This window comes from Podarcis tiliguerta (assembly GCF_965153285.1).
Source record: "Podarcis tiliguerta genome assembly, chromosome: 13".
Lineage (NCBI taxonomy): Eukaryota > Metazoa > Chordata > Lepidosauria > Squamata > Lacertidae > Podarcis > Podarcis tiliguerta.
The window spans coordinates 41,596,758-41,624,621 of record NC_139546.1 but is presented as its reverse complement, the minus strand read 5'-3'; the positions used below and the strand labels follow the sequence as shown (position 1 = coordinate 41,624,621).

Genomic DNA, 27,864 nt, shown 5'->3' with positions numbered 1-27,864 from the left:
TGAGGACAGAAGCTGTTCTGTTCTCCTTGCTTTTTCCTGGCCTAAGAGTTCCATGCTGTCTAGAGTTTTCTTGGGTTGGTCCTTTAGGACATGGGAAGACAATATGGTGCTCTGCAGAGGACGCTGAGTTGTTCTGAATGGGGAATGAAAGAACCATCTATGCTACCTTTATTTCTTTGGAGGAAAAATTTGGCATAAAATAAATAAATCAATGGCATAAACTTGCTCTACAACTTTCTTAGAAGCTCCTGCTCCAGAAACAGCTCCTGGTCATTGACAAAGAGACAGCTCCATGTCCCAGGAGATAGGTATCTCCTGTGCCAAAACCTGATGCTCAAACAACATTTCCATATTATACTAGTAGGCGATGATCAACTCTTTTGCTTAACTCTTTGCAACACCTTGGCTATTGCATCATGGATATCCTTGTTCCGAAGAGTATAAATGATAGGGTTGAGCAGAGGGGTGACTACAAGGTAGAAAATGGCAATTTTCTTGTCACGATCAGAAGTTGAACCCGACCGGGGAATCACGTACATAGAGATGACAGTGCCATAGAACAAGGTGACCACAATCAGATGGGAGCCACACGTGGAGAAGGCCTTGCGCCATCCAGCAGCTGACCTCATTTTCAATACTGAGGAGATAACAAACCCATAGGAGGTCATGATAATTGAAAGAGGAAGTATGACCCCAAGTGAAGCTGCCACAAAGATGGCGGCCGCTGCAATGTAGGTGTCAGTGCATGAAAGTTTAATCACCATTGCCATCTCACAGATGAAGTGGTCAATACGGTTTGGGCCACAGAAGTAGAGAGAAATGGCACTGCCACCCATTAGAGAACCAAGGAGGAAGCCACCAACCCAAGTGACTGAGGCAAGCAGAAATTGTCGCCACCAGCCCATGACACTAGTATATATTAGAGGATGGCAGATAGCTAGGTAGCGATCATAGGCCATTACACCTAGAAGAAGGCATTCACAGGATCCAAGGAACAATGTGATGTACATCTGTGCCATACAACGGGTGAAGGAGATGGCTCCATTGCCAGACACGAGGCTTGCCATCGTTTGGGGCAAGGTGGTGGTGACATAGCAGATCTCTAGGCCTGCTAAGTTGCTCAAGAAGAAGTACATTGGTATGTGAAGTGAAGACTCAACCCACACAAGCAAGATGATCAACAGGTTCCCCAGAATGGTCAGGGAGTATATGATGAGGACTACCACAAAGAGAAGAATCTGTGTCCTTCGATCACTGGAGAATCCCACCAATATAAACTCTTTCACAGCAGTGACGTTTTCTTCCCCCATCCTCATCTCCTTCCTGCAGAGAAAGGGCAACAGGGGAGACCAGAGAAATTATCTGAGAAACCATAAGTATAGCCTTGTTTGGGGCCCTACAAGACTGGGGTCAAACCATGAACCAACCATGAGCCTCAATTTCATTTTTTAAAAAATCACAGCAAGTGTCCCATTAATTGAAATTTCCTTTCACTACTGCATGTCTTTGAGTCATTGTGATTGGGAGAACAGCTTGTTTATTCTTTATTTAACAATCTATTGAAGTATAGATAATTTTATTGTGTGTTTTTTTGGGGGGGGGTAAACCACTTTGGGTTTTCTTACAATAAATGCTGTATAAATTTATATAAAAGTATATATTTCTTGATGTTCATGGTTTTATTTACTTATTTATGTTAGAGCAGGCATCCCCAAACTCGGCCCTCCAGATGTTTTGGGATTACAATTCCCATCATCCCTGACCACTGGTCCTGTTAGCTAGGGATGATGGGAGTTGTAGTCCCAAAATATCTGGAGGCCTGAGTTTGAGGGGTGCCTGTGTTACAGGAATCATAGTGCTGGGACACCATCTTATTTAGTGACATCAACACCCCGCTGATACGTTGACTTTAGTTCTGTGCATTCGTTATTTTTTGTGGTATATGGTTGCAAGAACTGCCCTGGGATTTATTTATTTCATATTTTTACAAAAAGAACTGTGCAAAGGTGATGATAAAGAAACACATGAGAGTTTTATTTTCTTTGAGGGTCTATTTGGGCTATGTGGAAGGGTATGAGTGGAAAGAAAATGGTTCCTCATTCATAGTAGTGGTGATTTGGTCTAATAAGGTAGAAGGCACAGGGAAACCAGGAATAGGAGACCAAACGATTCTAGTTTTGTCCCCAACCTCCTCTTAGATAAGTTCTACAAGAACAACATTAAGACTAACCAAGGGGGAGGAAAAATAAAACAATAGAAATACTCAACTAACTGACCAGTCTTCATGGCTGCAGCATAAATGAATTTCAGAGTGATGCCTTTGAGAAATTTGAAAAAGAAAGAAAAAAGAAAGAGGAACCCCTTTAAAGAAGAAACTAAAGACCCAAAACTACATATAATTCTCTGCATACAGCAGAGTAACTTTTCAAGAATGGATAGTGGCCACAAACATTAGGGGTTTCCTCCCCACCCCACCACCAATTGACTTACAAATTACTCAATATTATCTGACCTTTGCATGCTGCACAGGGTTCACCAGCAGCTGTTAAGAAATTTCTCTTGCAGCAGTGTTTTCTTAAGGCATATGAAAGCTGAATAGTTTTCTCTTGAGGGCTGCAAAAAAACGGCAAGGAAGTTCACTGTAATACTGTAATACTGGTGAAAGAATTCTTGCTCTGGAGTAAGATCTGCCTCTCTCTGCCTTCTCTCTTTTACAGACGACACCCAGTTCTACCTCTCCTTTAAAACAGAACCAATGAATGGGGGTTAATGGGCTTTGAAGACACTCAAACTCAGGACGCAAGGGAGAAACATGCCAAGAGGAAGGCACACTTGGCAAATCCACACCGTAATCAACTCCCACCCAGAAACCAATGTCCCCACTGTGGAAGGACATATGGATCCAGAATTGGCCTCCACAGTCACTTACGTACTCATTGTTAAAATCGTGTTTATGGAAGACAATCTTACTCAGCTGGGGCTGCATGCAGACGAACGAGAGCCAGTGAAAGGGCTCTTGCTTCGGAGTAAGATCTGCCTCTCCCTGCCTTCTCTCTTTTACAGAAACACAGATTCTGGAACAGCAGCTGCTTGCATCTCTTCTCTGATATACTTCCAATAGTCTTCTCTCTATGCACACAACTGCTTGCTATGGTTATCTGACTAATTGTTCATTGGGCACTTTAGAGATAAAGATTCCCCCCACCTCTCATTTGGACACTTACATTGTCTTGGGGAAGTGGAGAAATGTGGGGAACATGAGGTGGCTTACTAGCCAGCTCAAGGCCCTGGCCAATCAGTCATCCAGCCCTGCAAAAATCCAGCTTCTCTTGAGGCAGGAGATTGAGACAGCTTAATCAATTATGGGGGAAAGAATATAAATATGGTCAGTGCTTTTCTTGGGTGCTGCCCCAACAAGTTTGGAAAGTCTTCCAAAATGAGGGTTAATCACAGCCTAGCTTATTCCACTACCTAACTCTTCTCAGGTTTAAAACAGAGACAGCAGTGGTGAATGATTTCTCCTTGACATTTTTCAAAGGCATGGTGATTCATTAAGTTAATAAAGACTGTGAATCTCCCACACTGGATCAGCTCCAATTCCTTTTGTCTCTCTGGCCCCTCAGCTCATTAACAATTCTTTACCTTTACCTTCAGCCACTTGGGCCTGAAACTTTTGACATAGCGATTAACAAGACACAAGGGAAAGATTTTCCAAGAAATGAATAGAATGGAGTATTCTAGTAACCTAGCTATGCCATGTGCTCTACTAGAATACTCCATTCCCCCATATCTTTTCTCTCCTGCCACCAACAAATACTCAGTAATCTGTGAAAACTGAGCATGCTCTCTCCATGTCAGGTTCTTTTAGGGTTTATATCCCCCCCCCCCCCAGTTTCCCTTCCACACAAAAAAGATGCAGATTCCTGCAAGAGCTGGATTTTCCACAAGCTGGTCAATAGCTCCCTCATGTTCATGGGAGGCAACATTTTGCATAAATAATTACAGTGGTACCTCGGGTTAAGTACTTAATTCATTCTGGAGGTCCGTTCTTAACCTGAAACTGTTCTCAACCTGAAGCACCACATTAGCTAATGGGGCCTCCTGCTGCTGCCACGCCGATGTAGCATGATTTCTGTTCTCATCCTGAAGCAAAGTTCTTAACCCGAGGTAATATTTCTGGGTTAGCGGAGTCTGTAACCTGAAGCGTATGTAACCTGAAGCCTATGTAACCCGAGGTACCACTGTATTGACATTCATACCCAAAACACTGGTAATGTAGAAAATGATACTGCACCCACCATCAGAGGTGAACAAAGTAGGTATAGAACTGCAAATGTGGTTTGAAAACAACCCTATATTAGGATTCCATATTATGTGTTGATTTTAAAAGACTTATTTGCAGCTTTCTTGCAAAATATCAGAGTAGTGTACAGCAATATAAAGCAAGGAGGATGTTGCATCACACTTTAAGGATGCATTCCAGTCTGGGAAAGGAAGTATAGGAGGGTGCAGAGTAGGGGCAATGAAGGAGGAGGCCTTGGGAAATTAGCCTGTGAACTGGTATAGTAGGCCTGCAGGTGCCTGAGTTGGGTCTGGGGAGCTCACTGCATCCCACTGCGTGGCTCAAGCCTGGATAAGCGGAAAGCCGGGAACAGGCTATCTCCACCACCCAGATGTCCCCCTGGACACAGGCACAGGCACAACCCCCTCTCAAGGGTTAACCAAACTATCAAGTCCCTGGATTCCTTTATCAGAATAACCTCCACATAGGGATGGTGAGAGCGTTCTCCCATCTCTATCACCTGAACCGGAGCCTATCTGCCACACAAGCTCTGCACTCGCCACCAACCACTTAAACCTGCAACCAATCCCTTAACCCCGCTGACACGGAAGGCAGCCACAAATCATTCCCAATTACAAACAGATGAACCCCATCAAGCCTGTAAAGGGACGCATCATAGAAGGTAATGCCCGGGTGACGGCCAGAACCTTCTTGACCTTCTTGACCATGGTGCTCTGGAAGCACCTCCTGGCCCTCTCGGTGGCAGCTGGGTATCGGCTACCACACCACATGTCGCTTTAGCAACTGCGACCAAAAAGTTTTGAGTCCAGCAAGAACTGCCTTCAACTCTTCCAAGTCCTCCTGCATGCGGGTCCGCAGGCTCAAGCGGGAGCTTCCGGCAAATCGTTCTCACCCAGCTGCACCACCGTCGTGAATTTATTTAGGGGGGAGGTCTCTGGGTCTGAGCACACAAAAGCTGGGTTTTCCTCAAGAAAACCAATAGCTCCCTGGATGGCCTCATCCATCGCCCATGCTTGAGGGTCACCAATCCTGTACTCTAGTCTTCTGCTGTACTACTTAGTCTTAGGAACATCTTACCTACTGTCCCCCCCGCCACATCCTGAAATCTCCCTCCATTGCTGATTCCCCTACTTCACTCCACTGAACCACAACACTGAAGTCAGCTTGTTAACTCTTTTGCTAGTCTGTGTCAAAGATTCAGTTTTAATGGGTGGCAGGTAGATGCCTCTTTACTTAATGAGTGCAACTCACACAACATTCACCTGTAACTAGAAAAATGTTCAATGCTGGATACAGGAGACGACTGGCTAAATAAAGTATGTGACCAATTGACCAATATGATTCAAGTGAGGGAAGGCAGACAGGATTATGATCAGTTTGTTGAAAAAAATATTATTATTATTGTATATTGAGGTAGTAAGGTGCAGGAAAATATAAATCCATATGCATTGCTGGGAGGCTTTGAGATTGCATGCTACACTCGATTTATTGAACTTCATTGGAAAACGAATGATAACAGTATTTTTCTTTTCCCTCTTTTTTCCTCCCCTCCCCCCACCTTATTTTATTGTGGTCTTTCCAAATATATTTTGTTATGTTATTGTTGTATAATATCAAAAACATTAAATATTCTTGTATCATGCAATATAACACCTTGTATTCTTTGGAGGAAAGTCAGGACAGAAATATAATAAAAAAGTTATATAAACTTGTTTTAGAACTCTCTTGCCTGTTTGTGAACCAGAAGCAGCTCCTCCTCATGGACAAAGTAGTAACTTCATGACCCAGCAGACAATGCAAAAAATCATGAAGTCTGAGCAACATTTGCACATTATTCATTCTAGTAGGCAACTCTCAACTCTTTTTCAAAATGGCCAGTCTTCTCAGTGCCTTGGCTGTTGCACCATGAATATCCTTGTTCCTCAGAGTATAAATGATAGGATTAAGCAAAGGGGTGACCACAATGTAAAAGACAGCAATTTTCTTGTCACGGTCAGAAGTTGAACCCGACCGTGGAATCATGTACATAGAGATGACGGTGCTATAGAACAAGGTGACCACAATCAGGTGGGAGCCACATGTGGAGAGGGCCTTGTGCAGTCCAGTGGTTGATCTCATTTGCAATACTGAGGAGAGAACAAGCCCATAGGATATAAGGATAATTGTCAGAGGAATTAATAGCAATACTACTGATGCCAAGAATATGAAAGCCTCTGTGAGGTGTGTGTTGGCACATGAAAGTTTCAGCACCACCGGCAGCTCACAAAAAAAGTGGTTGATGTGGTTGGCATGGCAGAAGGGGAGGCCAAGAGTGCTCCCCACGTTTATCGAAGCAAGGAGGAAGCCACCTGCCCAACAGAGCGAGGCAAGCAGGACTTGACGCCCCCAGCCCATGATACTGACATATAATAGAGGATGGCAGATAGCTAAGCAGCGGTCATAGGCCATGGCACTGAGAAGAAGACATTCAGTCCCATCCAAGGCCAATGTGATGTACATCTGTGTCATACAGCATGTGAAGGAGATGGCACCATTGCCAGACAGGAGGTGAGCCAGCATCTGGGGCAACGTGGTGGTGACATAACAGATCTCCAGGCCCGAAAGGTTTGTCAGGAAGAAGTACATGGGTGTGTGGAGGGAAGAGTCGGCCCACACAAGCATAATGATCACCAGGTTCCCCATAATGGTGAGGGAGTAGATGATGAAGATGACCACAAAGAGTAGAATCTGTGTCCTTCGGTCATTGGTGAATCCCATCAATATAAAATATTTGATAGAGGTCAAGTTCTCATCACCTATTCTGACCTCTTCCCTGCAGAGAAAGGGAAACAGTGAAAGAGCAGCAGCACGCTCAGGAAACGGGGCATGTCTCAAACAAGCTGTGTTCCACTCATCGCAATATCGGATTGATCCCAGAACAAGCTAATCTAAGACTGCAAGTGCACAATTGTCTCATTCCAAACAGATGAAAACCTTCCCACAGGGCATGAATAGACAGATATTCACCCCATTTTTGTGTTACTTTCAAATAAGAAAGGCTACTAGGTAACATAGAGACGCGGGTGGTGCTGTGGGTAAAACCTCAGTGCCTAGGACTTGCCGATCGTATGGTTGGCGGTTCGAATCCCCGCGGCGGGGTGAGCTCCCGTCGTTCGGTCCCAGCTCCTGCCCACCTAGCAGTTCGAAAGCACTCTTAAGTGCAAGTAGATAAATAGGGACCACTTTATAGCGGGAAGGTAAACGGCGTTTCCGTGTACTGCGCTGGTGCTGGCTCACCAGCTGAAGCTTCGTCACGCTGGCCACGTGACCCGGAAGTGTCTTCGGACAGCGCCAGCTCATGGCCTCTAGAGTGAGATGAGCACGCAACCCTAAAGTCGGACACGACTGGCCCGTACGGGCAGGGGTACCTTTACCTTTTTACTAGGTAACATACACTGCTTATCATTGAGTCATACAGTCCATAGTTGGCAAATATAGTTCAAACCATGGTTTCACATCAGAGTTTTTGTGGTTTTATATTTTGATTTAGTTCTGTGAACTGCCCTGAGACCTCCAGGTATAGGGTAGTATATAAATTCATTTAAAAAACAAATCATAGGAGCCAACTCCTAGGGGCCGAGACCCATTCAGCTCCCCCAATAAAATATTTGAGGGGACTGGGACCCACTAAGTCAGTCATAGGCAAACTCAGTCCTTCAGATGTTTTGGGACTACAACTCCCATCATCCCTGACCACTGGTCCTGTTAGCTATGGATGATGGGAGTTGTAGTCCCAAAACATCTGGAGGGCCGAGTTTGCCTATGCCTGCCCTAAGTTGCCCCTTCATGGATCACTGCCTTGCCGTGGCGAAGGGGATTGAATGACTCAGAGAAGCTATGAGCTATGCTGTGCAGGGCCACCCAAGATGGACAGGTCATAGTGGAGAGTTTTGACCAAATGTGATCCATCTGGAGCAGGAACCTGCAAGCCACTCCAGTATCCCTGCCAAGAAAACTCCATGGACAAAGGCAACAGGCATATAAAAGTTATGACGCTGGAAGATGAGCCCCTCAGGTCGGAAGGCGTCCAACATGCTACTGGGGAAGAGCGGAGGACAAGTACAAGTAGATCCAGAGCTGATGAAGTGGCTGGGCCAAAGCCGAAAGGACACTCAGTTGCGGATATGCCTGGAAGTGAAAGGAAAGTCCAATGCTGTAAAGAAAAATATTGCATAGGAACCTGGAATGTAAGAACCATGAACCTTGGTAAGTTGGATGTGGTCAAAAATGAGATGGCAAGAATAAATATTGACTTCTTGGGCATCAGTGAACTAAAATGGGTGGGAATGGGCGAATTCAGTTCGGATGACCATCATATCTACTACTGTGGGCAAGAATCCCGTAAAAGAAATGGAGTGGCCCTCATAGTCAACAAAAGAGTGGCAAAAGCTGTACTGGGATGCAATCTCAAAAATGATAGAATGATCTCGATACGAATCCAAGGCAGACCTTTTAACATCACAGTAATCCAAGTTTATGCACCAACCACTGGTGCTGAAGAAACTGAAATTGACCAGTTCTATGAAGACTTACAACACCTTATAGAAATGACACCAAAGAAGGATGTTCTTCTCATTATAGGGGATTGGAATGCTAAAGTAGGGAGACAAGAGATAAAAGGAACAACTGGCAAGTTTGGCCTTGGAATTCAAAACGAAGCAGGGCAAAGGCTAATAGAGTTCTGTCAAGAGAACAAGCTGGTCATCACAAACACTCTTTTCCAACAACACAAGAGACAACTCTACACATGGACATCACCAGATGGGCAGCATCGAAATCAGATTGATTATATTCTCTGCAGCCAAAGATGGAGAAGCTCTATACAGTCAGCAAAAACAAGACCTGGAGCTGACTGTGGCTCAGATCATCAGCTTCTTATAGCAAAATTCAAGCTTAAACTGAAGAAAGTAGGAAAAAATACTGGGCCGGTAAGATACAATCTAAGTCAAATCCCTTATGAATACACAGTGGAAGTGAGGAACAGGTTTAAGGATTTAGATTTGGTGGACAGAGTGCCTGAAGAACTATGGATGGAGGCTCGTAACATTATACAGGAGGCAGCAACGAAAACCATCCCAATGAAAAGGAAATGCAAGAAAGCAAAATGGCTGTCCATCTTGGCCTTACAAATAGTGGGGGAGAGAAGGCAAGCAAAATGTGAGGGAGATAGTGAAAGATACAGGAAATTGAATGCAGATTTCCAAAAAATAGCAAGGAGAGACAAGAAGACCTTCTTAAACAAGCAATGCAAAGAAATAGAGGAAAACAATAGAATGGGAAAAACCAGAGATCTGTTCAAGAAAATTGGAGATATGAAAGGAACATTTCGTACAAAGATTACCATAATAAAAGACAAAAGTGGGAAGGACCTAACAAAAGCAGAAGACATCAAGAAGAGGTGGCACGAATACACAGAGGAATTATACCAGAAAGATATGGATGTCTCGTACACCCCAGGTAGTGTGGTTGCTGACCTTGAGCCAGACATCCTGGAGAGTGAAGTCAAATGGGCCTTAGAAAGCACTGCTAATAACAAGGCCAGTGGAAGTGATGATATTCCAGCTGAACTATTTAAAATTTTAAATGATGGTGCTGTCAAGGTGCTACACTCAATATGCCAGCAAATTTGGAGAACTCAGCAGTGGCCAGAGGATTGGAGAAGATCAGTCTACATCCCAATCCCAAGGGCAGTGCCAAAGAATGCTCCAACTACCACACAATTGCACTCATTTCACACGCTAGCAAGGTTATGCTTAAAATTCTACAAGCAGTATGTGGACCGAGAACTCCCAGAAGTGCAAGCTGGATTTCGAAGGGGCAGAGGAGCCAGAGACCAAATTGCAAACATGCGCTGGATTATGGAGAAAGCTAGAGAGTTCCAGAAAGACATCTACTTCTGCTTCATTGACTATGCAAAAGCCTTTGACTGTGTCGACCACAGCAAACTATGGCAAGTTCTTAAAGAAATGGGGGTGCCTGATCACCTCATCTGTCTCCTGAGAAATCTCTATGTGGGACAAGAAGCTACAGTTAGAACTGGATATGGAACAACTGGTTTGTTCAAAATTGGGAAAGGAGTATGGCAAGGCTGTATATTGTATCCCTGCTTGTTTAACTATATGCAGAATTCATCATGCGAAAGGCAGGACTGGATGAATCCCAAGCCGGAATTAAGATAGCCAGAAGAAATATCAACAACCTCAGGTATGCAGATGACACAACCTTGATGGCAGAAAGTGAGGGGGAATTAAAGAACCTTTTAATGAGGGTGAAAGAGGAGAGCGCAAAATATGGTCTGAAGCTCAACATCAAAAAAACGAAGATCATGGCCACTGGTCCCATCACCTCCTGGCAAATAGAAGGGGAAGAAATGGAGGCAGTGAGAGATTTTACTTTCTTGGGCTCCATGATCACTGCAGATGGTGACAGCAGTCACGAAATTAAAAGACGCCTGCTCCTTGGGAGAAAGGCGATGGCAAACCTAGACAGCATCTTAAAAAGCAGAGACATCACCTTGCCAACAAAGGTCCGTATAGTTAAAGCCATGGTTTTCCCAGTAGTGATGTATGGAAGTGAGAGCTGGACCATCAAGAAGGCTGATCGCCCAAGAATTGATGCTTTTGAATTATGGTGCTGGAGGAGACTTTTGAGAGTCCCATGGACTGCAAGAAGATCAAACGCATGTATTCTTAAGGAAATCAGCCCTGAGTGCTCACTGGAAGGACAGATCGTGAAGCTGAGGCTCCAATACTTTGGCCACCTCATGAGAAGAGAAGACTCCCTGGAAAAGACCCTGATGTTGGGAAAGATGGAGGGCACAAGGAGAAGGGGACGACAGAGGACAAGATGGTTGGGCAGTGTTCTCGAAGCTACCAGCATGAGCCTGACCAAACTGCGGGAGGCAGTGGAAGACAGGAGTGCCTGGCCAGCTCTGGTCCATGTGGTCAGGAAGAGTCAGACACGACTAAACAACAACAAGCCCTAAGTTGATGGGCATTACCATTCAAATAATGTGTATAATAATGTGTATTCTGGGAATAACAAAAATTGCCCAGAATGTTATAGGGCTCCAGCTACCAACCCTGGATGAGATCTTCACGTCTCGCACTTTGAAGAAGTCACACAATATCCTGAGAGATCCCACCCATCCTGCTCACAACTTCTTTGAACTGTTGCCTTCGGGCAGAAGATATAGGACAATGAAAACACGAACCACACGCCTTCTGAATAGTTTCTATCCAAGAGCTCTGATTGCACTAAATAATGATCTCAGGGCCAGTTGTAAGAAATAGCAAGTAGGGAGTAGGAAGAAATGAGATAGGGTTTAGGTTATGTTATGCTTTTAATAGGTCATGTTATATTCTGGATTATGTATGTTTTATAGATTATGTCTGAATGGGATGAGAGTGTTGGAGGTACGTGCAAATGTGTATGTGAAGCCGGTCTTTGGGTGGGTGTTTGATTTTCGTTGTTGTGTATACTGTGTATATACGGACAATGACAAATAAATTTCTATTCTATTCTATAAACCATGTCATGTGATGAATTATGAAAGGTGGAGCTTACCTCCCCTCCCCAATATTTTATTCCAGTTGACACCCCTGGAGAGAATAGTTTACTGGGATAAAATAGATGTTTTAAGGGAGACCACCATTGTATGTATGTAGCCCTTCTTCACAATATCCATTAAAACAAGAAAACAGGCTACATTCACACACACACACACGTGCGCGCGCACACACACACAAATATCCCATTTCCAAATTGAAGAACATGATCTTACCACTGCTCTTCTCTTTGTTGTTTTTCAGCAACCCCCAAATAGTTATCCATGTCACTGGTATGTGCAACTGTAAATGATAGCTGAGGGGGTTCCAGTCAGCTGTCTTAGCGTGAGACGTTGAACAATCAAAGGAATTGTCAGTAATCTCAAGGAGGAACTTGCTGCATCTCTCCTAAAGGGGCTTCTGCTGAGGGGGGGGGCAGCTCTGTGCTGCTTGGGAAAGATTGCCTGTTGCAGGGCACTCAGTAGTCTAATGCCTTGTGGTTTACTTGCAGTTTGCTTCTGCTAACCTTTCTGAAATCACATTGGTTGTGGGGGAAATTGATCAACACATGGCCCAGCCAATCAGTGCTGTGCCTCCCTGCTCTAAGCAAGTGGGGCAGGTTGGTCTAGGGCTGACACAAGGTCCAAACAATCAGTGCTATGAACATCTAGATTCATCTCAAACAGGAAAATGCATGTTTTCCCTGCCTCCCTTCCTAAAGAAAAAGTTATATGTATGTTCGCAGGTCACCAGGTGGTTGTCCTTCTCTGTCCTGTGAACTGGGATCCTTTAACTGGAGATGGACCACAGATAGACCACAGAAAAAGTCTTGCTCTCCTTCTGATATGCTTCTTCAAGTACCTGGCAAGATGCTTGATGATCCTCTGACCTAGTTTTAATGCCTACCAAAGTGGGGTTCAACACAACCTGGCTTGCTCAACTGCCTATTCCCAACATTAGAAATTGGACAGCACACCAGTATTTGTATTCTCCCTATGACTTTCTGCATTCTTTTTCCCTTCTTGCTATTCATTATGATAATGAGGTCGGTGCAGCTACTCCACAGGGACTCCCTTGGTGCCTTTCTTCTCTTCAGTCATTAATAGGTGTTTATTTCCTGAACCTCATGGGGCTTCATGTTCTTAACATACCACAGATATGGAAGAATAATTCTATGCTGGCTTTGAGTCAGAATTGTATGCATTGTAATAAAAACAAATAAGCACATTTCACATTCTGTTATCTGAATGTATGCAAACTGAGCATATTTGAATTCGTCTCTGTGGGTTTCATGTTTTCCTTAGCATTTAGGGTGCATGGTATGCTCTTGGGAAGTTGCCTTATACTGAGTCAGATTATTGGTCCAACTAGCTCAGGGTCACCTATGCTGAGTAGCAACTGGTCTCCAGAATTTCAGAAAGGGGACATTTTCAGAGATTTTTAGTTTGCAGGTTGCAATCCGGATTTGGCTCTGGGGTGAACTGGAATGGGTGCACACCAGACCAGGCCCAGTCCAGATTTATCAATTATGCTGTGCCCACTTGCAATTCCCAAGCAGCTGGTATCCAGAGGAACAGTGACTGACAATGGAGATGTAATACAGACATCAATATCATTATCCTCTATGAATCTGTCCAATCCTCTTTTAAAACCATTGTGGGAGCGTGTTCATTATGAGTTGCTGCTGCCAGCTCTAACTCCCTGTCGGCCTTGCAAGCATTTGTGCCAGACAGGGATGGCATGAGTACCTGATCTGCCTTAGCATTCACCCAATTCTAATTTAGGAGGGTCCAGATTTCCTCCTAAAGCAGCTGTGAAGGTAGATTCTGCCACTGTGTATGCATGCTCCTTCAACCCAATCCCCCTAAAGTTAAAGGTAAAGGCACCCCTGACAGTTAAGTCCAGTCAGGAATGACTCTGGGGTTGCAGCGCTCATCTTGCTTTACAGGCCGAGGGAGCCGGCGTTTGTCCGCAAACAGTTTTTCCGGGTCATGTGGCTAGAATGAGTAAGTGAAACTAGAGCAGTGCATGGAAACACCATTTACCTTCCCACTGGAGTGGTACCTATTTATCTACTTGCACTTTGCCGTGCTTTCGAACTGCTAGGTTGGCAGGAGCTGGGACTGAGCAATGGGAGCTCACTCCATTGCAGGGATTCGAACCGCCAACCTTCTGATCGGCAAGACTCAGTGGTTTAGACCACAGCTCCACCCGCATCCCTCAATCTCCCCAGATGCCTTCAGAAATATGACATTCTCCTTGTCAGTGCTGCTCTCCAAAAACAAATCTTTTATTAATATTCTGAGCTATTTCTGTTCTCTATAAATTCCCTTTCTATGCAAGCACTTATAGTTGAAATTCTCCCTTTGGGAGGGTCAAACTATTTTCTTAAGCTCCACAATGTCCTATCTGGCATGGCATCTGTGACTAATATTGTCCTTTTCCAGGTAAAACTTTAAGAGGACCTTTTATGTATCAAACCTTTGGTTCAATGGTTGATGTAGCATCTTAGATTATCCCAGAATCATGTACCATGTTGAGGGGGGGTGTCTATGGTCACCCTCCATATCCGCACACATAATATTTAGGGTTTAGCGAAGAGTCTCAGTCTCTTATTTTTAGCCAATGTATTTCTTTACTTAAACCAATATAGTTCAGGGTTATAGAAGAGGGGGGAAATCAGTCACATACAGAATATATCACCTGACAAGGGAATACAAAAATAAGGCAATATAATCAAGTGTATTCAATTTTAGAGTTGAAGCAAATATATTTAATTACCTGGGAATACAAGCGTGAGGTTATTTTTTTAAGAGAAGACTGAGTTGGTACCAAAAGGGAGCAATGTCTGTACCTCATCTCTCCTTTGAAGAGACAAGACTTAAGATACACACCTAAATTCAATTGCTAACTTCACTACTGTGAAGGGAAGATATAGCTTGGCCCTAAAATCCTTGAATTTCTGCAGGTGCTGCTGGTAAGATCGCCTAGTGCCCTAAACCCACTATGGCAGAAGTGATGGCATACTGGGAAGTCAAATTCCAAAGTTCCACAGAACGCACAGAATCCACTGGGTTCCAGCTCCCAGAATAGCTCTATCAGGAACCAAGAGAGGGCATCAGCAATGCAATTCTGCAGGCCTGGGATGTGATGGGTCACAAACAAGATATTAAAGCATGCCTTAATAACTCTCCAAACCTGTGCTTTGTAGGCATAGGACATGCAGAAGTGTGTGTAAGCCCTGAGTGGGTATAGCATTGCAAATGAAATCTGAAAACAGCCCTCTATCTTGGCTACTGTACCTTGGCTTTGGTGTTCCAATAAAAAGAAAATTATTTTCGTTGTGGGGGGTGGGGAGAAAAATATTGAAGTCAGAAGGAGGATCTGGTGGGAATTCCCAGCATCCCTGTCTCCCTTCCAGGAGGATTTGGTGCTCAGATCTCCTCAGCAGCAGTGTTGGCTCCAGAAAAGAGAGACGTTATCAAGATTTGGCTGTGAACAATGACCCATGCAAGGACTAGCAAGTAGAGGAGCTGGCACTGAGGACAGAAGCTGTTCTGTTCTCCTTGCTTTTTCCTGGCCTAAGAGTTCCATGCTGTCTAGAGTTTTCTTGGGTTGGTCCTTTAGGGCATGGGAAGACAATATGGTGCTCTGCAGAGGACGCTGAGTTGTTCTGAATGGGGAATGAAAGAACCATCTATGCTACCTTGACTTCTTTGGAGGAAAAATTGGGCATAAAATAAATAAATCAATGGCATAAACTTGCTCTACAACTTTCTTAGAAGCTCCTGCTCCAGAAACAGCTCCTGGTCATTGACAAAGAGACAGCTCCATGTCCCAGGAGATATGTATCTCCTGTGCCAAAACCTGATGCTCAAGCAACATTTCCATATTATACTAGTAGGCAATGATCAACTCTTTTGCTTAATGTCCAGTCTTTGCAACACCTTGGCTATTGCATCATGGATATCCTTATTCCGAAGAGTATAAATGATAGGGTTGAGCAGAGGGGTGACTACAAGGTAGAAAATGGCAATTTTCTTGTCACGATCAGAAGTTGAACCCGACCGGGGAATCAAGTACATAGAGATGACAGTGCCATAGAACAAGGTGACCACAATCAGATGGGAGCCACACGTGGAGAAGGCCTTGCGCCATCCAGCAGTTGACCTCATTTTCAATACTGAGGAGATAACAAACCCATAGGAGGTCATGATAATTGAAAGAGGAAGTATGACCCCAAGTGAAGCTGCCACAAAGATGGCGGCCTCTGTAATGTAGGTGTCAGTGCATGAAAGTTTAATCACCATTGCCATCTCACAGATGAAGTGGTCAATACGGTTTGGGCCACAGAAGTAGAGAGAAGTGGCACTGCCAACCATTAGAGAACCAAGGAGGAAGCCACCAACCCAAGTGACTGAGGCAAGCAGAAATTGTCGCCACCAGCCCATGACACTAGTATATATTAGAGGATGGCAGATAGCTAGGTAGCGATCATAGGCCATTACACCTAGAAGAAGGCATTCACAGGATCCAAGGGACAATGTGATGTACATCTGTGCCATACAACGGGTGAAGGAGATGGCTCCATTGCCAGACACGAGGCTTGCCATCGTTTGGGGCAAGGTGGTGGTGACGTAGCAGATCTCTAGGCCTGCTAAGTTGCTCAAGAAGAAGTACATTGGTATGTGAAGTGAAGACTCAACCCACACAAGCAAGATGATCAACAGGTTCCCCAGAATGGTCAGGGAGTATATGATGAGGACTACCACAAAGAGAAGAATCTGTGTCCTTCGATCACTGGAGAATCCCACCAATATAAACTCTTTCACAAAAGTGACGTTTTCTTCCCCCATCCTCATCTCCTTCCTGCAGAGAAAGGGCAACAGGGGAGACCAGAGAAATTATCTGAGAAACCATAAGTATAGCCTTGTTTGGGGCCCTACAAGACTGGGGTCAAACCATGAACCAACCATGAGCCTCAATTTCATTTTTTTTAAAAATCACAGCAAGTGTACCATTAATTGAAATTTCCTTTCACTACTGCATGTCTTTGAGTCATTGTGATTGGGAGAACAGCTTGTTTATTCTTTATTTAACAATCTATTGAAGTATAGATAATTTTATTGTTGTGTTTTTTTGGTAAACCACTTTGGGTTTTCTTACAATAAATGCTGTATAAATTTATATAAAAGTATATATTTCTTGATGTTCATGGTTTTATTTACTTATTTATGTTAGAGCAGGCATCCCCAAACTCGGCCCTCCAGATGTTTGGGGATTACAATTCCCATCATCTCTGACCACTGGTCCTGTTAGCTAGGGATGATGGGAGTTGTAGTCCCAAAATATCTGGAGGCCTGAGTTTGAGGGGTGCCTGTGTTACAGGAATCATAGTGCTGGGACACCATCTTGTTTAGTGACATCAACACCCCGCTGATACGTTGACTTTAGTTCTGTGCCTTCGTTATTTTTTGTGGTATATGGTTGCAAGAACTGCCCTGGGATTTATTTATTTTATATTTTTACGAAAAGAACTGTGCAAAGGTGATGATAAAGAAACACATGAGAGTTTTATTTTCTTTGAGGGTCTATGTGGAAGGGTATGAGTGGAAAGAAAATGGTTCCTCATTCATAGTAGTGGTGATTTGGTCTAATAAGGTAGAAGGCAGGGGAACCAGGAATAGGAGACCAACCGATTCTACTTTTGTCCCCAACCTCCTCTTAGATAAGTTCTACAAGAACAACATTAAGACTAACCAAGGGGGAGGAAAAATAAAACAATAGAACTACCCAACTAACTGACCAGTCTTCATGGCTGCAGCATAAATGAATTTCAGAGTGATACCTTTGAGAAATTTGAAAAAGAAAGAAAAAAGAAAGAGGAACCCCTTTAAAGAAGAAACTAAAGACCCAAAACTACATATAATTCTCTGCATACAGCAGAGTAACTTTTCAAGAATGGATAGTGGCCACAAACGTTAGGGGTTTCCTCCCCACCCCACCACCAATTGACTTACAAATTACTCAATATTATCTGACCTTTGTATGCTGCACAGGGTTCACCAGCAGCTGTTAAGAAATTTCTCTTGCAGCAGTGTTTTCTTAAGGCATATGAAAGCTGAATAGTTTTCTCTTGAGGGCTGCAAAAAAACGGCAAGGAAGTTCACTGTAATACTGGTGAAAGAATTCTTGCTTTAGAGTAAGATCTGCCTCTCTCTCTCTGCCTTCTCTCTTTTACAGATGACACCCAGTTCTACCTCTCCTTTAAAACAGAACCAATGAATGGTGGTTAATGGGCTTTGAAGACACCCAAACTCAGGACGTAAGGGAGAAACATGCCAAGAGGAAGGCACACTTGGCAAATCCACACCGTAATCAACTCCCACCCGGAAACCAATGTCCCCACTGTGGAAGGACATATGGATCCAGAATTGGCCTCCACAGTCACTTACGTACTCATTGTTAAAACCGTGTTTATGGAAGACAATCTTACTCAGCTGGGGCTGCATGCAGACGAACGAGAGCCAGTGAAAGGGCTCTGCTTTGGAGTAAGATCTGCCTCTCCCTGCCTTCTCTCTTTTACAGAAACACAGATTCTGGAACGGCAGCTGCTTGCATCTCTTCTCTGATATACTTCCAATAGTCTTCTCTCTATGCACACAACTGCTTGCTATGGTTATCTGACTAAATGTTCATTGGGCACTTTAGAGATAAAGATTCCCCCCACCTCTCATTTGGACACTTACATTGTCTTGGGGAAGTGGAGAAATGTGGGGAACATGAGGTGGCTTACTAGCCAATCAGTCATCCCGCCCTGCAAAAATCCAGCTTCTCCTGAGGCAAGAGATTGAGACAGCTTAATCAATTATGGGGGAAAGAATACAAATATGGTCAGTGCTTTTCTTGGGTGCTGCCCCAACAAGTTTGGAAAGTCTTCCAAAATGAGGGTTAATCACAGCCTAGCTTATTCCACTACCTAACTCTTCTCAGGTTTAAAACAGAGACAGCAGTGGTGAATGATTTCTCCCTGCCATTTTTCAAAGGCATGGTGATTCATTAAGTTAATAAAGACTGTGAATCTCCCACACTGGATCTGCTCCAATTCCTTTTGTCTCTCTGGCCCCTCAGCTCATTAACAATTCTTTACCTTTACCTTCAGCCACTTGGGCCTGAAACTTTTGACATAGTGATTAACAAGACACAAGGGAAAGATTTTCCATGAAATGAATGGAATGGAGTATTCTAGTAACCTAGTTATGCCATGTGCTCTACTAGAATACTCCATTCCCCCATATCTTTTCTCTCCTGCCACCAACAAATACTCAGTAATCTGTGAAAACTGAGCATGGTCTCTTCATGTCAGGTTCTTTTAGGGTTTATTACCCCCCCGCTCCCCAGTTTCCCTTCCACACAAAAAAGATGCAGATTCCTGCAAGAGCTGGATTTTCCACAAGCTGGTCAATAGCTCCCTCATGTTCATGGGAGGCAACATTTTGCGTAAATAATTACAGTGGTACCTCGGGTTAAGTACTTAATTCATTCCAGAGGTCCGTTCTTAACCTGAAACTGTTCTCAACCTGAAGCACCACATTAGCTAATGGGGCCTCCTGCTGCTGCTGCGCCGATGTAGCATGATTTCTGTTCTCATCCTGAAGCAAAGTTCTTAACCTGAGGTAATATTTCTGGGTTAGCAGAGTCTGTAACCTGAAGCGTATGTAACCCGAGGTACCACTGTATTGGCATTCATACCCAAAACACTGGTAATGTAGAAAATGATACTGCACCCACCATCAGAGGTGAACAAAGTAGGTATAGAACTGCAAATGTGGTTTGAAAACAACCCTATATCAGGATTCCATATTATGTGTTGATTTTAAAAGACTTATTTGCAGCTTTCTTGCAAAATATCAGAGTCGTGTACAGCAATATAAAGCAAGGAGGATGTTGCATCACACTTTAAGGATGCATTCCAGTCTGGGAAAGGAAGTATAGGAGGGTGCAGAGTAGGGCCAGTGAAGGAGGAGGCCTTGGGAAATTAGCCTGTGAGCTGGTAAAGTAGGCCTGCAGGTGCCTGAGTGGGGTCTGGGGAGCTCACTGCAGCCCACTGCGTCGCTCAAGCCTGTGTCTGACAACTTGAAAGGCAGAGCGGGTACGACCTGGGAATGTGTCCCTCCCATGGACGAGCTTCCGTCTCTGGCATGATTTGTGGTTGGTTGCTCCATAATTTGGACAATTGGCATTAATCAAGAGGCGCTCCTGAACCAACATATGCAAATAGCCTGCAATCAGTCAGCTGTCGAAAGGACTGGGCTTGGCTCCTTGAAGGTATCTGAATGTTTTCCTTGAAGTTTGAGAATCCTTACAACAGATAGGAAAGGAAGGGGAAGGACAAGGTGCTTTGTGTTTTATGCTTTCTTATGGTTTTCAGATGGCTTCCTTTTTTCCTGTCCTCTCCTGTTTTTCTGTTTCTTATTTCAGAGAAGAGGGGGAAGGCTTTTGATTTATGCGCAACAATGAATTTAACAAGGTTTTAGTATGCCCTCCGACGTGGGTGGCGCTGTGGGTAAAACCTCAGTGCCTAGGGCTTGCCGATCGCATGGTCGGCGGTTCGAATCCCCACGGCAGGGTGAGCTCCCGTCGTTTGGTCCCAGCTCCTGCCCACCTAGCAGTTCGTAAGCACCCCTAAGTGCAAGTAGATAAATAGGTACCGCTTTATAAAGGTAAAGCTAAAGGTACCCCTGCCCGTACGGGCCAGTCTTGACAGACTCTAGGGTTGTGCGCCCATCTCACTCAAAGAGGCCGGGGGCCAGCGCTGTTTGGAGACACTTCCGGGTCACGTGGCCAGCGTGACATCGCTGCTCTGGTGAGCCAGAGCCGCACACGGAAACGCTGTTTACCTTCCCGCTAGTAAGCGGTCCCTATTTATCTACTTGCACCCAAGATCTACTTGCTTTATAGCGGGAAGGTAAACGGCGTTTCCGTGTGCTGCGCTGGTGCTGGCTCGCCAGAGCAGCTTCATCACGCTGGCCACGTGACCTGGAAGTGCCCCCGGCCTCTTAAGTGAGATGGGCGCACAACCCTAGAGTCGGACACAACTGGCCCGTACGGGCAGGGGTACCTTTACCTTTACCTTTAGTATGCCCTCCAGCTTTGACTGAGGCTGAATGGACTTTATTTAAAATTATTCCTGGGCTGGACTAGGAGTGCTGTTGGAGAAATACTGTTTAAAAAGTATGAACTGCTGCTGAACAGATCTGGCAAAGAGGCTGAATTTGAGAAAAGATCTTGTTTTTAACTGTGTGCTGAGGAAGAACTCCAGAGCGGAATTTTCATGGTGGAGTTTGGATATTCACACTGTCAGTTATTTACAGCTGCAGCTCATACTGTAAACAGCGGGAGGAATCGAATGTGACCTTGTACCATCCAGAAAAAGACTGCAAAGAACTGAACAATGGAAGATAGCAATTACCTCTCCCAGCACACCAGGTCCAGGATAATAATGTATATGAAGGACTACACACGTGAAAAGCATTATTTATAACATGTAACGGAGGTGCTGTCTGTAAGGTGAAAAAAGTAGCCAGCTGGAAGAATGGTTTAATGGCAAGTGAAGGATGTCAACTGGACTCTAAATAAGAAATGATGTGGCTATGAGAGGAGATGATGGTCATATGTTTGGAACAGGATTTTTTAAAAAAATATTTAAATAATTTGGAAAATTAATTTAAAAATAAATTGGAAAAAAGACAATGCAAACCAACAACACATGAAATGTTGGGTTTTTTGTATATAATTTTATTCAGCTTTCTGTTTTACAATTTAAAATACTCATTTTACATCCTTATGTCAATGATTTCCTTTCTCATGGCTCATTTTACATATCATAAATCCCTGCATATTTTACAAAAACGATACCATTCCCTCCCCCTCTTCCTTTTTCCTTTCTCCTCCTGTGATGGAACTCCTATTTGGGGACTTCCCTGGCTTTTTCTGGCCCATGTAGGACCAGTCTGGATAGTTAGCCTTGGTGAAGATTTGACGTTTTCATCCCCAAAAAGGTGTTTGATTTGAGTTTCCATTGAAATGAGGCTGAATTTTAATGTTTTAATGTTGTATTTTAATCTTGTTTTTAAGTTGTATTTCAATAAATTTGTTTTTATATCGGGTATTAGCCGCCCTGAGCCTGGTCTTGGCTGGGGAGGGAGGGGTATAAATAAATTAGTAGTAGTTGTTGTAGTAGTAGTAGTAGTAGTATTCAGTATTCCATTATTGCATCCATCAAAACTTGTGCACACTGTTGAATTTATCTTAATGCTGGCAGTGTTTTCAGCTACAACATACATAATGTTTGCGCAACATTTGCACGTTATTCATTCTAGTAGGCAACTCTCAACTCTTGCAAAATGGCCAGTCTTCTCAGCACCTTGGCTGCTGCACCATGGATATCCTTGTTTCGCAGAGTGTAAATGATAGGATTAAGCAAAGGGGTGACCACAATGTAAAAGACAGCAATTTTCTTGTCACGATCAGAAGTTGAACCCGACCGTGGAATCATGTACATAGAGATGACAGTGCTATAGAACAAGGTGACCACAATCAGGTGGGAGCCACATGTGGAGAAGGCCTTGCGCAGTCCACTGGTGGATTTCATTTGCAATACTGAGGAGAGAACAAGCCCATAGGATATAAGGATAATCGTCAGAGGAATTATAAGCAGTAGTACGGATGCCACGAATATGAAAGCCTCCGTGAGGTGCGTGTCAGCACATGAAAGCTTCAGCACTATCGGGAGCTCACAAAAGAAGTGGTTGATGTGGTTGGGGCCGCAGAAGGGGAGGCGAATGGTGCTACCTGCATTTATGGAACCTAGGAGGAAGCCGCCTGCCCAACAGAGAGAAGTAAGCAGGACTTGGCGCCCCCAGCCCATGATGCTAGCATATAATAGAGGGTGGCAGATAGCCAAGTAGCGGTCATAGGCCATGGCACTGAGAAGAAGGCATTCGGTACCACCTAGGGACAGCGAAATATACATCTGGAGAGTGCAGTGGGTGAAAGAAATAACTCCATTTCCAGACAGGAGGTGAGCCAGCATCTGGGGCAAAGTGCTGGTGACAAAGCAGATCTCCAGGCTTGACAGGTGTGTCAGGAAGAAATACATGGGTGTGTGGAGGGAAGAGTCAAGTCGGACAAGGATGATGATCACCAGGTTCCCCATAATGGTGAGGGAGTAGATGATGAAGACCACCACAAAGAGTAGAATCTGTGTCCTTCGGTCATTTGACAGTCCCACCAATACAAAATATTTGATCGAAGTAAAGTTCTCGCCCCCCATCCTAACCTCTTCCCTGCAGAGAAAGGACAACAGTGAGTCTAAGGCAAGCCATGTGTTACACATCACAATGTCAGTTAATCCCCAAACCAACCAACCCAACGCTGTGTGTGCTTACTTATCTCATTTCAAATAAATGCAAAACTTCCTACAAGGCATGAATTGGGTGACACATGCTCCATCTGCTTGTCACCTTCCAAGGCAATAAAATTGTGTCAACCAATTAACATGCAATGCTTAAACCAGATTCATCCAAACCTTGGTTTATAAATATCAGGGGTCAGCAAACCTTCTTAGCAGAGGGCTGGTCCACTGTCCCTCAGACCTTGTGGGGGGTCTGGACTATATTTTTTTGCGGGGGGAGAATGAACTCCTATGCCCCACAAATAACCCAGTGATGCATTTTAAATAAAAGGACACATTCTACTCATGTAAAAACACGCTGATTCCCGGACCATCCGCAGGCTGGATTTAAAAGGTGATTGGGCCGGATCCGGCCCCCGGGCCTTAGTTTGCCTACCCATGATAAACATAGTCTAAATCATGAGTTCACATTAGAGTTAACAGCTAAACATTGGTGTTTTTTTAGTTTTTTGTTGACTCTCAGTTGACCTATGGAAACCCATGAGCCTACCTTGGCCATGTTCATTAATATCAATATAGGTACTCAGAATAAAAGTTAATTGAATTTCATCCATAATGTGCAATCAGGGTTAAGATAAGTAAAGCATGATTACACAGGTCTTATATCTAATTTTTCACCTCATCCAGTCAACCCTCTTTACTTGGGTGTCATCATTTCAATAGACAACTTTGTCAATTCCTGACTGTGACCATTTTCTTTTTATCAAATTATGGATCAAATATGACTGAGGCCAAACAGTGATTTTTACTTCCTTAAAGCTAGAAGTACTGCTTTCTTTGTCCTGATTTCTAACCAAATTTTATTGTGTGATGTGTATTTTTCTGTTCTCACATTTTATTATTTATCATACATTGCCACACATTCATTTTAATTTTAGTTATTGATATGGGAATATGTTTTAGCAGATAGATAGATGATAGATAGAGATGATAGATAGATATGCGCAACATTCACACACACAGGCAAAATCCCAATTCCAAGTTGAAGAATATGATCTTACCTCTGCACTTCATTTTGTTGCTCCTCAGCAACCTCAAAAGAGTTTTTCATTCTTGTGCAACTGTGAATTATAGCTGAGTGGGTTCCAATCAGCTTTCTCATGTGAGACGTTGAACAACCAAATGAACTTTCAGTGATTTCGTGGAAAAACCTGCTCTACCTCCCCCTAAGGGGCTTCCACTGAGGAAGAGCTGCTTTGAAAAACTGCTTGCTGCAGGGTACTCAGTAGACTAACGCCTTGCAGTTTACTTCCTCCCAGAATTACGAACAAGAAGGAGGTAGATTTTCCTAGATAATGCAAGGTACAGACTGAAAAAGAACAGGAGCCACTGTGTGCATTCTTGCCAAAATCTGCTTCTTCCTGCTTTTGCTCCTATGCTGATAATTGGCTCCCAAGTTAAACTGTTTCCTCTCTCCAACTGGCTTTCCTGCTGGGCCACAGAATTTTCTCTCTCTTGCTCTCTGTCTCTCTCACACATGCTGGCAGTGTTTTCAGCTACAACATACATAATGTTTGCGCAACATTTGCACGTTATTCATTCTAGTAGGCAACTCTCAACTCTTGCAAAATGGCCAGTCTTCTCAGCACCTTGGCTGCTGCACCATGGATATCCTTGTTTCGCAGAGTGTAAATGATAGGATTAAGCAAAGGGGTGACCACAATGTAAAAGACAGCAATTTTCTTGTCACGATCAGAAGTTGAACCCGACCGTGGAATCATGTACATAGAGATGACAGTGCTATAGAACAAGGTGACCACAATCAGGTGGGAGCCACATGTGGAGAAGGCCTTGCGCAGTCCACTGGTGGATTTCATTTGCAATACTGAGGAGAGAACAAGCCCATAGGATATAAGGATAATCGTCAGAGGAATTATAAGCAGTAGTACGGATGCCACGAATATGAAAGCCTCCGTGAGGTGCGTGTCAGCACATGAAAGCTTCAGCACTATCGGGAGCTCACAAAAGAAGTGGTTGATGTGGTTGGGGCCGCAGAAGGGGAGGCGAATGGTGCTACCTGCATTTATGGAACCTAGGAGGAAGCCGCCTGCCCAACAGAGAGAAGTAAGCAGGACTTGGCGCCCCCAGCCCATGATGCTAGCATATAATAGAGGGTGGCAGATAGCCAAGTAGCGGTCATAGGCCATGGCACTGAGAAGAAGGCATTCGGTACCACCTAGGGACAGCGAAATATACATCTGGAGAGTGCAGTGGGTGAAAGAAATAACTCCATTTCCAGACAGGAGGTGAGCCAGCATCTGGGGCAAAGTGCTGGTGACAAAGCAGATCTCCAGGCTTGACAGGTGTGTCAGGAAGAAATACATGGGTGTGTGGAGGGAAGAGTCAAGTCGGACAAGGATGATGATCACCAGGTTCCCCATAATGGTGAGGGAGTAGATGATGAAGACCACCACAAAGAGTAGAATCTGTGTCCTTCGGTCATTTGACAGTCCCACCAATACAAAATATTTGATCGAAGTAAAGTTCTCGCCCCCCATCCTAACCTCTTCCCTGCAGAGAAAGGACAACAGTGAGTCTAAGGCAAGCCATGTGTTACACATCACAATGTCAGTTAATCCCCAAACCAACCAACCCAACGCTGTGTGTGCTTACTTATCTCATTTCAAATAAATGCAAAACTTCCTACAAGGCATGAATTGGGTGACACATGCTCCATCTGCTTGTCACCTTCCAAGGCAATAAAATTGTGTCAACCAATTAACATGCAATGCTTAAACCAGATTCATCCAAACCTTGGTTTATAAATATCAGGGGTCAGCAAACCTTCTTAGCAGAGGGCTGGTCCACTGTCCCTCAGACCTTGTGGGGGGTCTGGACTATATTTTTTTGCGGGGGGAGAATGAACTCCTATGCCCCACAAATAACCCAGTGATGCATTTTAAATAAAAGGACACATTCTACTCATGTAAAAACACGCTGATTCCCGGACCATCCGCAGGCTGGATTTAAAAGGTGATTGGGCCGGATCCGGCCCCCGGGCCTTAGTTTGCCTACCCATGATAAACATAGTCTAAATCATGAGTTCACATTAGAGTTAACAGCTAAACATTGGTGTTTTTTTAGTTTTTTGTTGACTCTCAGTTGACCTATGGAAACCCATGAGCCTACCTTGGCCATGTTCATTAATATCAATATAGGTACTCAGAATAAAAGTTAATTGAATTTCATCCATAATGTGCAATCAGGGTTAAGATAAGTAAAGCATGATTACACAGGTCTTATATCTAATTTTTCACCTCATCCAGTCAACCCTCTTTACTTGGGTGTCATCATTTCAATAGACAACTTTGTCAATTCCTGACTGTGACCATTTTCTTTTTATCAAATTATGGATCAAATATGACTGAGGCCAAACAGTGATTTTTACTTCCTTAAAGCTAGAAGTACTGCTTTCTTTGTCCTGATTTCTAACCAAATTTTATTGTGTGATGTGTATTTTTCTGTTCTCACATTTTATTATTTATCATACATTGCCACACATTCATTTTAATTTTAGTTATTGATATGGGAATATGTTTTAGCAGATAGATAGATGATAGATAGAGATGATAGATAGATATGCGCAACATTCACACACACAGGCAAAATCCCAATTCCAAGTTGAAGAATATGATCTTACCTCTGCACTTCATTTTGTTGCTCCTCAGCAACCTCAAAAGAGTTTTTCATTCTTGTGCAACTGTGAATTATAGCTGAGTGGGTTCCAATCAGCTTTCTCATGTGAGACGTTGAACAACCAAATGAACTTTCAGTGATTTCGTGGAAAAACCTGCTCTACCTCCCCCTAAGGGGCTTCCACTGAGGAAGAGCTGCTTTGAAAAACTGCTTGCTGCAGGGTACTCAGTAGACTAACGCCTTGCAGTTTACTTCCTCCCAGAATTACGAACAAGAAGGAGGTAGATTTTCCTAGATAATGCAAGGTACAGACTGAAAAAGAACAGGAGCCACTGTGTGCATTCTTGCCAAAATCTGCTTCTTCCTGCTTTTGCTCCTATGCTGATAATTGGCTCCCAAGTTAAACTGTTTCCTCTCTCCAACTGGCTTTCCTGCTGGGCCACAGAATTTTCTCTCTCTTGCTCTCTGTCTCTCTCACACATGCAATCTTCTGGCCTTATTTAGTGCTTGTTTCTTAAAGATTTCTCCCACTTTTAAAGAATCAAATTGGTTGGGGAGGAAATCAACCTCCTGATCAACACATGGCCCAACCAATCAGTGCTGTGCCTTCCTGTTCTGAGCAAGTGGGGCAGGTTGATCTATGACTGATACAAAGTCCAAACAATCAGTGCTGTGAACATCTAGATTCATCTCAAACAGGAAAATGCATCCTCTCCCTGCCTCCCATCCTGAAGAGAAAGCTGTAGGACATTGGGTGGTTGTCCTTCCCTGTCCTATGAACTGGGATCCTTTAACTGGAGATACCTGGGACCACAGACAAAGGTCTTGCTTGCTTGACCAGATTGTGGATGAGTCTCCAACCA

General features: G+C 43.9%; 5 protein-coding genes across 5 annotated transcripts; all 5 read right to left on the bottom strand.

Moving 5' to 3' along the window:
* Positions 1-371: 371 nt before the first annotated feature.
* On the bottom strand, positions 372-1,316 carry LOC310662435 (putative olfactory receptor 2W6; the record flags this gene model as incomplete). The annotated part of the gene is made up of 1 exon (XM_083409352.1): positions 372-1,316. The coding sequence occupies one exon, from the start codon at positions 1,314-1,316 to the stop codon at positions 372-374; it is 945 nt and encodes a 314-aa protein (XP_083265478.1).
* Positions 1,317-6,069: 4,753 nt separating this feature from the next.
* On the bottom strand, positions 6,070-7,144 carry LOC310662436 (olfactory receptor 2J3-like). Its single transcript, XM_083409353.1, has one exon. The coding sequence runs from the start codon at positions 7,058-7,060 to the stop codon at positions 6,158-6,160; it is 903 nt and encodes a 300-aa protein (XP_083265479.1). The 5' UTR covers positions 7,061-7,144; the 3' UTR covers positions 6,070-6,157.
* Positions 7,145-15,800: 8,656 nt separating this feature from the next.
* Positions 15,801-16,751, bottom strand: LOC310662090 (olfactory receptor 2G3-like; the record flags this gene model as incomplete). The annotated part of the gene is made up of 1 exon (XM_083408860.1): positions 15,801-16,751. The coding sequence occupies one exon, from the start codon at positions 16,749-16,751 to the stop codon at positions 15,801-15,803; it is 951 nt and encodes a 316-aa protein (XP_083264986.1).
* Positions 16,752-22,267: 5,516 nt separating this feature from the next.
* LOC310662065 (olfactory receptor 2D2-like) lies at positions 22,268-23,287 on the bottom strand (the record flags this gene model as incomplete). The annotated part of the gene is made up of 1 exon (XM_083408829.1): positions 22,268-23,287. One exon carries the CDS (start codon positions 23,285-23,287, stop codon positions 22,268-22,270), a length of 1,020 nt encoding a protein of 339 aa, XP_083264955.1.
* A 1,619-nt stretch (positions 23,288-24,906) lies between these two features.
* LOC310661385 (olfactory receptor 2D2-like) lies at positions 24,907-25,926 on the bottom strand (the record flags this gene model as incomplete). The annotated part of the gene is made up of 1 exon (XM_083407249.1): positions 24,907-25,926. The coding sequence occupies one exon, from the start codon at positions 25,924-25,926 to the stop codon at positions 24,907-24,909; it is 1,020 nt and encodes a 339-aa protein (XP_083263375.1).
* Between the last annotated feature and the right edge of the window lie 1,938 nt (positions 25,927-27,864).